General features: G+C 38.6%; 1 protein-coding gene across 1 annotated transcript in view; it reads right to left on the bottom strand.

Annotated features, from left to right (window-relative positions):
- LOC109470404 (FYVE and coiled-coil domain-containing protein 1-like) overlaps nt 1-14255 on the bottom strand; it is a 43425-nt gene extending 29170 nt beyond the window's left edge. The window contains exons 1-3 of the mRNA XM_019769342.1: nt 14169-14255; nt 12782-12880; nt 6982-7104 (exon numbers count right to left, since the gene is read on the bottom strand). Of these exons, the coding sequence (XP_019624901.1) occupies nt 6982-7104; nt 12782-12839 (181 nt within the window). The 5' untranslated portion in view covers nt 12840-12880; nt 14169-14255. The remainder of the gene's footprint in view (nt 1-6981; nt 7105-12781; nt 12881-14168) is intronic.
- Between the last annotated feature and the right edge of the window lie 19 nt (nt 14256-14274).

The following is a 14274-nucleotide window of genomic DNA, read 5'->3' as shown; positions in this document are numbered from 1 at the left end:
CACCGTTACCAATGTACCTAGATGTACCATGAAACTTTCACAGTTGGCAACATTTGATTCCTATCAATGAATTTACAGTTTAGAAGTCACTAGAAGTAATTAAGAATCCTTTTTTCTTCTGATTTCTAAATTTTTCTCCAAGAGCAAGAAACAAGTGTTACAATGCTAGCCTCCGTAGCAGGCTTATAGAACATGGGGGTTTGGTGGTCTTTGGCTGTTTTCTGATTAGCCCAGTTCTAACGGGGGTAATTCAACCAGGCCGACTACATGTATGTTGTCTAGTACAATGTATATGCAATCAGAAAATAGCACATAAAAGATCCCAAAGACCCTGAAGAGCCTCAAACCCCCAGTTTTTTACATACTATGGAGGCTACAACAATGCGCACCTTTAAGTTACTAAGTACTCAAACTTACAAAATACATGTAGAGAAAACAAATATGTAATAACACATAAAATGGCAGCATAACAACTTTATAGAGCCATAATTAATTTCACAAGACTGATTTGTTCTTGCAGGTCTGATCCAGCACCTGGAGTCACCTGCCGGACATTACCAGTACACCTGGCAGGAGGCCAAACAGGCGTGTGAGGCTGACGGGGGGCGTCTGGCCGAGTATCGCGAGCTGTACGCAGAGTATAGGTAAAACCTGACAGTCACAACTTTTACTTTTAGAGGCAATGCAATTTTAGGGCGGCAACCAAAAAATATATTCTGGATCATGAAAACCTGTCTGATATTGACATCTACTGACATTTCGTCACATGAGGTGCCTCACATGTATATTGGTCATAACTCATTAATTCATAATATGATATTTTATAATTTAGTAAACTTAACTTTCCATGCCACATGCACATGGCTTGAATCTGTGTCTGACCTCTAAGACTTATGAAGCTTGTTATCTAACCTTGAACATAGTTTTTGCTCAATTTCTTCTTCTTCCATAAAGTTTTTTTTTCTCCAAACAAATGAGGCCAATGACCTGGACCAGACATCTGTCACCATGGTAACTAGTACTGTAGCAGTGCTGAGTTACATTTTATAGCAGAACAGAGTTGGAGAGGCCCTCACCATATGAATGTTTTTCAGTAAGAAAAAACAGAGCTGCAGTAGTTTGAGGTAGACCATATGATCATGAAGGTATATGACAATTGCATTTGCTTTGCAACTGTTAAAGCATTATTGTTGTTCCTATAGGCGTGGACTGGAGAGGTGTGACTGTGGCTGGCTGGCAGATGGGACAGCCTGGTACCCCATGCACAGTGTGTGGCCTCAGTGTAAGAACGCCCGCGGCATGCACGTGTGTGAGGAGCAGAACACCTACAACGCCTGGTGCTGGAAGAAACTCTCCATCTGCCCCTAGTCATGTGTTTCTTTCAGTCACATGACCTAGCCTCCTGATTCAGTCACATGACCTATTGATTCAGTCACATGACCTATTTCAGTCACATGACCTATTGATTCAGTCACGACTTGATTCAGTCACATGACTTGTTTCAGTCACATGACCTATTGATTCAGTCACATGACTTGATTCAGTCACATGACCTGTTTCAGTCACATGACCTATTGATTCAGTCACATGACTTGATTCAGTCACATGACCTTCTGATTCAGTCACATGACCTAGTGATTCAGTCACATGACTTGATTCAGTCACATGACCTGTTTCAGTCACATGACCTCTAGATGCTGTCACATGACCTGAGTGAATGTTTTGGTCACATGACTAATAACAGCTATATGATCCTGGGATAATTATATTTCACTCTGACTAATACCTAGTATGAAAGGAGTGAAATATATTGTTTTTTTTTCTTATTTTTGGTTTCTTATTCTGCCTTTTTGGTCAAATTCTGCAAAAGTTTATTTGATTGTTATATGGAACAGTAAATTTTTGCACGGGGAGGGAGATGGACTGAAATATGACGTGGTTGCTTGCAAATGTGGCCTTTCCAGTTGTTATTACAATATCTAGTAGCCATACTGATATATATTATAGTCAAATGACCTTGTCACATGATTCCTTAATATAATAATTCAAAGAGAAGTTGCCTGTCAGAAGATTGATTTGATAACTTTTTAAGTAACCCATCAAATATAAGTCATCAGCAGACTTACAATGTATGACTTTTTAAATAACAAATTAGACCTTGGATCATTTTGAAATTCTTAGTATGTGTCCTAAGAATAGTAAGATGACAGTGCTTAATGCTGAAAGAATGGTTGTAATGACTGCAGCATACTTGATTAATAAACTTAAGGAACTACATTTATGTAGCAATGTCAAGCCTTGCTTGTATATATATGTGGTCATTCTTTGTAGACTGAGTATAGAATACTAGTATAATTTTACAAAGATCTATATGATAGCTACAGTATCTAGTTCACACGTGATGATATGTTATCTGTCATCATCAAATACATTTAAGACCCTGTTCATACCAGACTTATATAAACCGGTTGAAACCGCTAAATAATTAACCTGGCAAAAACCCGTCGCGTTCACACCAGACTTACAAAACCGGTTTTTCAAAAACCCTGTCCAGCGAATATCCGGTTAATCGGCCATTACCAGGCTTCTCCAACATTTTTCGGTAGAGACCTCAATAGAGCCCTCCCCCCAGCTTTTTCGAATTCGGCGATCAACTCCTGCTCTCCAAAAATACGTATCGGGAGCGTCTCGTCCACCGACCAGGTTGCGTTGGCTGATTCCATCGTAAAAATGAAGAGAAACCGTGGAAAAACAGTGGAAACGGTCTAAACAGCGCGATCAAAAAAGCTTGGAGGTCGCACACGGCCAGGATGCTGACCCCATGACCCCAGAATTATGACGCAAAAACCGGTTCAATAAACCCTTAGCGTTCAGACCAGGTTTTTCGGTGGAAAAACCCCTCAAAAACCACCTCCCGAGGTGGTTTTTGAAAATCGGATTTAAACCCCTAAAAACCGGTTAATTTGCATTCACACCAGGTTAAATAAAAACCGGTTTTTGAAAAACCGGTTGAAACCGCTAAATATAAGTCTGGTATGAACAGGGTCTAAGAGAGAACTGCTATATACTGCAGGTTTAGTACTGTACTCTCCAAGCAGAGGTTAGGGTTTTGAGTTATTTTTTGCGTGTTTTTAAACTTTTTATCAGGGTTTATTTCTTGCACTGGAATTTTGAAAGAAAAATTCCAGTGCAAAAAAAGAAACCCTGACAAAGTAAGTCTAAAACTTTAAAAACACGCCCCAAATAACCCAAAACCCTAACCCTGGCTTGGAGAGTACAGCTTTAGAACTACACAATTCCCATCACCAGTAAAAATTTGTTTCCCTTCTTACACAAGTTACAGTGACTTCAATATAGGCCTCAATAAAACCTTCTCTGAGACTGAAGTGTCCAGGCACATTATGCCTACTTGACTTTGGAGTAAACATTATATAGCAGGCATTATTACCCTATCAGCATTAATACGATGGCAGAGCATTGTAAAGTATATTCTTTATGAGGGTAAAGAACTTCAGTTGTTTGCAATCCTCTTCTAAGTGTACCATAATTATAACACTGTACCAATAATCGCAGAAGTCAATGTCCTTTCACAATTCAGCACCGAACAAAAAAAGAAGCAGGCATGTTACTCATCCAGAAACTTCCCATTGTACAGACTTTTGTGCTCTTCATTATGACCTTTCGAATTGTTGCCAGTTTTAATACGACTACAGATGAGCCTGGTGAGGAATCAGCAGTCACAAATGCTGAGCTAGCTTCACAGCTGGGGAGAATGGAGCAGCAGACATACCTACTACAAGGTAAAGGGAGACATGTTCAGCCTGTATATAAAATATATATATGATGGTACTGGTTTAGTTATGTAAGTTTATACAAAATTAATGTACAAAAGTCATGTACTTTGCAAAGCCACCTTCTTGTTGAAACATTTTGTGACCATTTGAATTTTACTGGCACCTCATTATTAAGTTATGATGCTGTGATATATAACTTTACTTCTTGAGGCCACACATTGGCTCGAGATCAAAGGAGTACTAGTATATTGCACTGGTCATAAAAGAAATGATCAGTAAACCTGAAACAATAGTGCCACAAATCAATGTAAACTTGTAAAAGGTCTGAAACTGATAAACACACGGGTGGATGGTGAATTAACCAAAGGAGAAGGAACAAATAAAGGGAGGAAGGAAGGAAGGAGGGAAGGAAGGAAGGATGGAAGGAAGGGAAGGAAGGAAGGATACAAGGAAGGAAGGTGGGAAGGAAGGATGGATGGAAGGGAGGGAAGGAAGGACGAAAGGATGGAAGGAAGGAAGGAGGAAGGAAGCTTAAGGAAGGATGGATGGAAGGGAAGGAAGGAAGGATGGAAGGAATTAAGGGAGGGATGAGGAAAGGAAGGAGGAAAGGAGGAAGGGAGGGAGAGAAGACAGAATGAATGAATGAAGGAAGGAAGGAAGGAAGGGTGATATAGAAGGAAGGAGGGAAGCAAGAAAGGAAGGAAGGAATGAGAAGGATGGAAGGAAGGAATAAGAAGGATGGAAGGAAAAATGGAAAGAAAAAGAATGTTTCTTAAAATAGATCTCTAACTTATTACTTGAAGTGTCATAACTGATTCTTAACTTCATGTTTCAGATCAGGTCAACACATTGCAACTGGAGGTAGAGAGCATCTGGAAACAGTTCTTCTTGGCTCAGGCACAGAAACACAAGAAACTGGCCGACCTGTATACCGAATTAGCAACACAACAGGCACAGATGGTCGATGCAATGGACAACATGGTAGAGACTGTGAGGTCCTTCAAGGCAACTTCAGCCAAAGCAAAAGATTTCCAGAAAAAGATGGAAGAAGCCTTGTGTCATGCAACACCACCTCTCGGTAAGAAAAAACAACTTGTAACACTCATCAATTTACATGTATTACTTCATGGTGTAGAGTTCCTTAGTAAATGTTATCAACTTAGACATTGCAAGTATTTAATTTCCGTAACTGCTTTAAGTTCATGTAATAAAAAAGAGTACGTAATGTCTTGGCTGAAAACATAGTCATGTCAGAACAACAATAAATTTGTAGTGCAGTCCTGCCCCCTATCAACTCTTAATGGAATAGCAGCTATATCTATTATCTATTTCTCCTTTGAAACTGCAGGGCATTTGTTCCAGCTTGCTTCCCCACAAGGCCAGTATGAGTACAGTTTGGAAGAGGCAGACAGGGCATGTAGGGAACATGGCAGCTGGCTGGCTCAGTATCCACAACTCCTCAAACTAGACAGGTTAGATGGCAACCTTCTGAGATTCGAGGGCAATCCACTAACATCTTTCGAGCTTTGCTTTGAAACTTTGTTTGTACAAACATATACCTGTAATGCTTTCCAGTAGTCAATGTTGATTCAAATATATCGATGACATCTGCGCAGGTATGAATTTTTGTCCGATTCCAAATTTTTTTTTCCATACTGTAAATCGTACAAAGTAGCTGCAAAATAAGCAAACATATGCCGTAAACTGAAAATAAAGGAAAACGATACCTATGTCGCAGAATGCCAAAATCCATTCCAAAGGACAAGAAGGAAATGTAAAGGAATGAAACTGAAGAGTCTATTATTCACCATGCCAATTAAAAAAAAAATTGTTCAACCTTCATGACAACCTAGTTTCATAAATGAACTTTTTTTTGCCTTGGACTTTTTTTTATTCACACGCTCGCATCAGTTTGGGGTTCCCATAGGATGTCATCCATATAATCAAATCAACATGGCCTTATCTGAACAATGGCTATAAGCCTATAACTAATATATTTCAATGACAGGATGGAGTCTGGACTATACCAATGTGGGTGGGTAGAGGGAGGGACAGCATACCACCCAGTCTGGGAGGAGACTGCCAGTTGTCATGGCAATGAGTGCATCCGCATCAAGACTTGTGACAAGAGAGACAAACACAATGCCTGGTGTTTCCAACCCTTCAGTATCTGTCCACAGTTGACCGAGAAACTGCAGTAGTTCACAATGCTTTAGAAGGCCAGAATATACACCTGGTTAAAATACCCTGGTTGAGTCGACAGAAACTTTGTTGCTTGATTTTCTTTCTTTCTTTCTTCAGGTACGTGTACACAAGAGCAAATGACAACCAGTGATTTTGTATGTTTTAGTGTGAATGGTTTCATTGTCCCAATGTATCAACTGAGTATGTTCGTGTACATGTATAATGTCCTTGGTTGAGTGTATCTTTGATGTCAATGCATCATTAATGTTTCCTTGCAATATTTCTGTATTTCTTTTTTTTTTCAAGCCCACATCTAAAGCAAAAGAGCTACTACAAAAGTGCAACAATTGAACTATAACATGTGCATCTTAAAAGGGCTTTAATTAGCTGTGCAATGAATGCTTTTATACATGTATGTTTGAGAATAAAGACATCTCTGTTGGTACTGAAAGCATGTGTCACTTTTTTTTTTTGGGGGGGGGGGTCAACTAACCCGGGCTATCTCTCTATAGTCAGGTCACTTGTCTATAGTGGTCAAATTTAGCCAGTCCCTTGAGTGACCACTATAGACAGGTTCGACTGTATACTGAAATACTTAGGGCTCTTAATACTTTTTATTGCATATTTGTTACTGTCCAATGCAGGTAACAATGAAAATTACCTGCACCAAACAAATTTTACCTGTGCCTCAGAGAATTTAAGAAGAGTGCGTGGATCATAATGTTCTGAAACCATTGCCATTTTTAAATTATACGTCATACTGTTATAAGTGGTAACAGCCAATGAAACAAACAAAAATCTACATACACCTACAGACAAAGTACATGGCTCAGTGTAGGTAGACGTCAGAAATACATTTTGTACCTACACAGCTCAAGTTCTATCTGTGCTAACTTGCATATGAAATAAGTATTTCAAGCCCTAAGGGGTACATTTTGGCCATGGGTACGTCCTGCCCTGCTACACATGTTGAATATTCATGAGCATGTATATGTGATATTACCTTTCTGGTCTGTCTGTAACAGGATTTCCAATTTGGCACAGAAGCGGTGCAGAGTTGTGTTGTCATCTGTGATTGGCTCCTGGATGTCTGTGAAGTACTGTTGTTTCAACTCAGTGATGCATTCTGGAATAAACAGAAAGAATCTTAATTTAATTTTATTAAAAAAACGAGGCTTGAGGTTAATTTTTGGGAGTATACAAACATGTAGTACAGCAAATGGAACAGCAGCACAACAGCTACTTAAAATATAGCTCCAATCCTGCGTAGACAAAAGTACATATAATGCACCCAGTATTTCCAGTCCTGACTCGCCCTGACTTATGTTGTAATCACAGTACATGTATGTAAAACAAAAGGATATACAAAAGAATAAGGAAAATGTTTGTTAAATTCACATTACAGTCACATACATGTACTTTTATTGTAGTATAATGCGTACAATCTGTTCTACAATTAAGATATTTTGGGGATTGATATATAAAGAATAAATTTTTCTGTCTTGGTATTGATATTACAGTATTAAGTATGGAATTGAACAGAGATGGGGTTTTGTGCGCGTGAAAAATTTGCGCGTGAAAAACTTGCGCGTGAAAAATCTGCGCGTGAAGATATGCAAATTAGCTGATTCCCGAGGGATTCGAAAACTTTTTGCTTGCATTCTAGACTGCATAGCCTTGTTTTGTCCATTTTTCTGTGATTTCAGGTGATTTTGAAAGGTTAAGTTTTCACGCGCAAAAAAGGTTAAAATTTGCGCGTGAAAGAATTTGTTTAAGAAAGCATTAAATCAAACTTCTAGAATGGAGAAAAGCTTCAGATTGTTACATTTGACCATCCTAAACCTCATACTAGTAACTTTTCCATGTATTTCCTACAAATTCAAGTGATTTTCAAAAGTTCAGTTTTATGGAAAGTATGCAAATTAGCTTATTCCCAAGGGACCAACATTTTGAAACAAAAATTTTGGCTAACAGCGAAAATTATACCAGAGGACAACATTTTCCTGCTTAAGAATTTGGTACTGCATATTTATATTTCAGTCCATACCATGGTATGGATGAAATATATTGTGTTCCCTCATGTTTCTTCTTCTCCTTCTCCTCCTTCTCCTCCTTCTCCTCCTGCCACACAGTCAAAGGGATTCAACTCTGTCATTTTTTAGTCAAATGACCTGAAATTTGGCAAGGAGGTAGAGTGGGCCAATACCCCTAGGCGTTTTTTTCATTTTTTTGATACATGCCTTTGAAAAATTTTTATGAAGGTTTTTTGGGGCATTTTTCGACAAAAAATGGATTTTTGGATCCTGAGCGCTGGTTTTACAACCAAATGATCTGAAATTCGGTATAAGGGTACCTTGAACATGTGTCTACAGAATAGCAGTCACATGTTTGGCATACACCATTTCCAAATGACTCATTTAGGGGACTTTAATGGCTATTTTCAGTCAAAAAGGGGCCAAAAGTGCTGTACCCGTTCCACGTTCGATCTAAAGAATGCCCGTTCTATCTGCCGTTGGCCATCGAACACATCGAACATTGCGGGTTACCTGAGGTCACGTTGTACGTAAGTCGTGCACAATGACCCACACATTCAATTTTATGTAACGTTACCTAGTATTTTTACGTCATCAGTCATCTACAATCACGACGAGGGAATATGCAGACCATCCTAATCCTGGGTGCCGCAAAGTTTTTCGGAAGGTATGTGTAACTTGTAAGAAAATGTTCGTCACTCCCGGCGCGGCACAAGAACTGATGCCGACTAAATGGTTCGCTACCTGAGGACTTTTCCACAACCCATGATGATATTATACTTATATTAGAAAGGAATATGTTATAGATCAATCATGTTGAAATGATAATTGTAATACATGGTTCTATTTAATATCGGTAGTTTTGTTTCTTATTTTGATGGGGGAGGACTGTCAAAAATACGAGGGGGACGGCAAACCGATATCGGCGCACTTCCGGGTGCATAACGCCAAAATTTCTCGACGATTGTGTAAAAATGACCACTCATTTGCCGCCTCCGGTAGCGTGTACATGGTAGTGCGATCATATTGTGCCGAAGTCAGCGTCAAACGTCAAAAAAGCCGCGTAAAAATATACATGTAGTTGCAAAACACATTTCCAGCCGCGCTCAGCAGAGCTTCGCTGTCACAAACAGCACGGACCCGGACGGACCCTGCATGCTTCATTAACATATGCAAGTAGCAACGCACTGCTACGCTCTGATTGGTTCACCTTTGATGACCTGCGCTCTGATTGGCTAGAACGAAGCCGGCTGCATGCCGGGGCGCGCGAAGTGAAGAGAACTCGAGCCACATGTTTACGCTGCTTTATACCTTATTTCTACGACTAATTAGCAACATCCTAGTGACAAAATGCGTACTCAAAAGAATTTTTTTCGGGAATAAATATATATGTACATGTGGGATTGTGGTGCCTTTGGCGTAATTTTGTTGGTCACGTACAACGTAATGTAACACGGAAGTGCACGGAGTCGGACGATTATGGAGTCGCGGCACGGCTTTCCGTCCGGTCCCACTCTAAACAAAAAGGACATAACAAAACTCCCCAAAACTGGCCTAGAATTAGCCATAAAATGTTTGCAGGCACGTGTAAATATGCTGCCTTTTTTGGAGTGTTATAGGCATTTTCCGCGATGTTTTTGCACATCCCTAACGTTACCTCACGCCCGCCGCCTATTACAATGTACGGCGGACCGGGGCATTTATAACTTCAGATCAGGCCACACCAATTTAATTTCTTGGTTAACGGATTTTTCTAGAAAAAAAATGGAGCGGGCGGGCGAAAAAAAATAAAAATAAAAATTTGAGACTACAACCATGTAGTAAGCAATCCATTAAGTTAAGTTACAAAATGATATAAGACATTATATTGGACACTTATTGAACTGAAAGGACCATTACTACATGAGCAACTTCTCTTACATCTCTTAAAAATTATTTGTATAATTTTGCAAGATACACATCTTTACTGTACGAACAACAAAATGTCAGTTGACAAGACTCCGATCCAACTGATTTCACTTTTATTCATCTTTCAAAGTTCCAAAGAGTGGTTTAAATCAGGGTGCTCTGTTCAGATCCCATTGTTTTCTTACAGTTCAGGGCACACAGCTTACCACTGTGCTGGGCATTCTGTTGTGTCTGGCTGATATGGAAGTTATTTAGAGCTTGAAATTTACAATATCCTAAATATTTGCTTTTAACTAATTTTAACTAATTAGACAAATTTCCAGGAATGTTTAAAGGTTATTGGCAAAAGAATTAACTATTTTAACAGATATTTTATTTCTTTTTTTATCTTTCCCAAATACTACCGGTAGTATCCATTTTATATTTCCCATTCTACACTTTAGGTACATGTATGCTACAGCTACATTATAAATAGCCATAATTCAAACAAATAGCCACATTTAGCCACTAAACTAAACATTGACACACTCTTCAAGTTGCCACAAATTCAATGGTCTAGGGTTTCACTATTAAGTCTCTGATGTATGGGGATTTTTTATTTGTAGGGGGAACCATTTTATTAAAAAAATTAAGATGTAATGATGTATTATTTTCAATTGTACTCTTGTTTATAGTTATCTAAATAAGATGTAACTTTGTTAGAATGCCACATGCACATGTAGTATTTTTCACAGAGTAACGTTAATTTCTATAATTAAAAGGGACTGTTTCCCCCTACACGAGGTGGACTCTTCCGACCGTGAGAAAGCTCTAGAGTTGCTTTAGTGCATGGAGGACTTTTTACTTTGCCAAATTCCCATGTTTGTGGTAGGATTTTGACTTTTTGAGAGTAGTACAGTTAGTGATGCCAGAATACATTGTTATGTCGTGTTATTTTTTTACATATTCCCTGGAAAAAGATCGTTTTGAAGGTGGGTGTGCATGTGCCGCCCAGGCCGACTTACGTTCGGCCGATTACTTTTAACGCCCGTTACTAGCACATGTTTCCGACACAATACGTGTTCCTAAATATAATATAAATCCAAAAGGGAGATGGTATGTTGTTACAGGTACGATGACTTTGTAAATCTGCCGTACGTTTGTCGTCAGTGAAGTTTTGTCCCATGAATGGTGACATGTGCAAAGGGGGTGGGGGCGAGTTCTATATCAAAAGAATTTGACGAACTTTTGAAGAGGCAACCTAGCTTTCCGAACAAATTGCACTCAGAAAAATAGTTTCTGCCTTAAAGCAATGTATTTTTAACGCTCTTAACTATGCCCAAATTTTGAAAAATTACAACGTACCGGGTGGATTTTGAGGCCCCCAATTCGGGACCCGAGAGTATGGATTTTTGTTCTGTTTTATTTTATTTCATTTTGGCAAAAAACGAAGCGGCGAATCCGTTAACCAAGGAAATAAATTGGTGTGGCCTCATCTAGGATTGCATATTCGGTGGTAAAGTAAGTAAACAAACAGAGAAAAACAGTAAAATAAAGTTGACAAACTATAGAAACGCTTGCCTGGGCAACAGTGACAAAAGAAAATATCGATCTAATTGATGCACCGGTGATCGTTAAAACGTTTTAAACGTTACAATATAGTAAAATGCAGGCTAGATCAACGTTCCTTCCGCTGTTCCAGCAGTGCGCCGGTAGTAAATCATGCAGTACTAGCGCGTTTGTAAACGGGACAGTAACGAAAAAGTAACCAGTTAGTAACGGAAAACTAACGAGTTAGAAATGCGATCATAGTAACGGTGGTGATTGTAACTATAACGGGAACGGTACTGTAGTAGTTTCATAGTATACACAAATCATGTATAGCATATTCAACATCTGATATTTGTAGTTGCGTGGTATATGTATGATATATATAATCATGTCAATCATATGTAGATTATTCAATATATGAATGTAGTGTTTTATAGTATATGTAAGTCATGTACATCTTATTCAATATTTATGTATAGTTCAATATGTATGTATGTATAGTTTTATAGTTCATCTATATATATTTACAAAGTTATGTATAGTTTCCTTTTCTTTGCAATTAGACCTTCAAAATGTATCAAATCTCATCATTGTTAGTATTTACATACCTGCTATAAGATTGTGCGATATATAAGAGTGATGTGAAATTTTGTAAGTAAAGCTGTCGAGATTCAAAGTGCTGATCTTGCATCTTTGTTCTCAATTACATAGCTCTAATATAATTCATTTATTTGAGAATCTTCCAGTTTTGCACTGGGGTGAGTTTGGAATAGTCCACTTTTGCGTGGGAGGGAGATGGACTGAAATATGCTGTATTTGCTCCCAAGCAAATGTCGGCCTTTCTAGTTTCTAACATATTTCTGGGACTTTTATTTTTCATGCGCAAGTTTTTCACGCGCAAATTTTTCACGCGCAGAAAACCCGTTCCAATTGAACATAGTAACTTTAACTGTGGTTGTCCAACCTCCTAAGTTTACATTGGTGTCATCACTAGCATATTGACAGACACATGTAGAATGTACTGTGCCTGCCACAAACCCTGACTTTTCACGGTTTTCGTTGGATTTTTGGTCAATGTCTCATCTGAATTTCAGACGACATCTTTTCCGACATAACATTCGGAAAGTACAGACGGGATGTTAACCTTATATACACAAGTACAACCTTATATGAGATGTTCTGCTAATAATACATTACGGGTTTTGCACAGGTGCAGTACATGTACATTCTGCTGATGTGTTGTCATCACTAAGGTCTCTGGCAAGTCCTTCCATGACCACTCTACTGCTGTTGCCTCTTAATGATTTTCTATTAAAATTTAGATATCGTTACCTTCGACGTCTTTGATGAGTTTCTGCACCTGTGGGTTGGCAGGGGGTGCAGTTGCCATGGTGATGTTTTGTCGGAGTAGCTACTGCCACATGTCCAACCCTGGAATACAGTATATCAAGTCAACACAGAACATTAGGCAGCATGTTTTGTACAATCATTCTCTTCAACTTTAACACAGCAAATTAAGCCTGTTACTTACTACAACATGTGCACGTGCATCTAAGGCCTAGGAAAAAACATGTTGTGTTTCCTGTTTCCCGACCGACCCTAGAAAAAACTGCCCACCCTACTAGTAGCCTTTTTTGTATGTGGATCCCTGCAAGGGACAGAATTTTTTCTGAGCTGACCGACCTTTTCCATGATCTGACACCTGAGTGATGAAACATTGTACAACTGGTTTTCTAACATAGACATTGAACATATAAGTGTTCTCATGCAAGTTTTACTTTGTTAAACTGTATATGTATAAGCAAGGAGCTCCTAATGGTATAATGGTATCAACACCCAACATAGAGCTTTCTCTATATATGTATACCAATTAATAACATCACTTGATCATCCATATGAACATCACCAGTAGCCAGTATCAGGCAGCTAAACAGATACAGATACCTGAAATGTCTGACCATTATTGTATCCAGTTGCTTGAGTACTAGTAACTGTTTTTTGACGTAGAGTATAATGCACATTTTTAAGCTCACTGGGTCCCTCATCATTTCATTATGCAGTTTTATCAATGGATGTTGACTTTTTATGGCCATGTGATTAGGTGAAATGATTAACTACTATAATCTGTAATGTTATACATGTATATCAATATTTATATTTGGGGGCGTGACGCGTGTACAATCTTGGGTCAAAATCAACACTTTTGCAATGGCATTTCAAGCACTCTACGGGCATAGTGCATGCAAATACATTTACAGTTATGCTAATATACTGATAAAATAAAATCAGGTACTTCTCTATGAACACGGAGTAACAATTATGGTAAAATAAATTTCGTCTGCTTTAGCTTTATAAAAGCTTTAGAATATGAAATTTTGCACATGTTTACGTGATATCGGAGAATTTCAATGTTTGGAATTTTTCTCAAGTTTCTTACCAGTACCACTTTAAAGCTTCTGAGTTTATCTACTGATTCAACATGTACTACGTGTTGACTGCCATGTTTTTGTTTCGCAGGAGGAATTTTTTTCTTGGTCATGCGACTTCCCGTGATCATAAGGGGGAGGGGAGGTTGCAGATATGGATGGAAGACATCATGTCTTTGTTTACGTACGATTCCAGCGTCGTTTAATAAACAATTTAAAGAAGCTATAAATAAGAAAAGGTATGTTATCTTCTTCTAGACGTCCAACTTTTAGAAAATGTAAGAAATACTTGCAGAAAGTTGCTAAAAACCTTGAAAAATCAGCCCACAGTCAGTCGTCTGCGAAGTTAACTTGTCGGTCATGTGACTTTGTGGATATGGGTCAGACCACTCTGGAAAC

Source organism: Branchiostoma belcheri, unplaced genomic scaffold (assembly GCF_001625305.1).
Source record: "Branchiostoma belcheri isolate BF01 breed outbred unplaced genomic scaffold, Haploidv18h27 scaffold223, whole genome shotgun sequence".
NCBI classification, from domain to species: Eukaryota; Metazoa; Chordata; class Leptocardii; order Amphioxiformes; family Branchiostomatidae; genus Branchiostoma; species Branchiostoma belcheri.
Note: the sequence above shows the minus strand (reverse complement) of the source record. Positions and strands in the feature narration are given on the sequence as shown.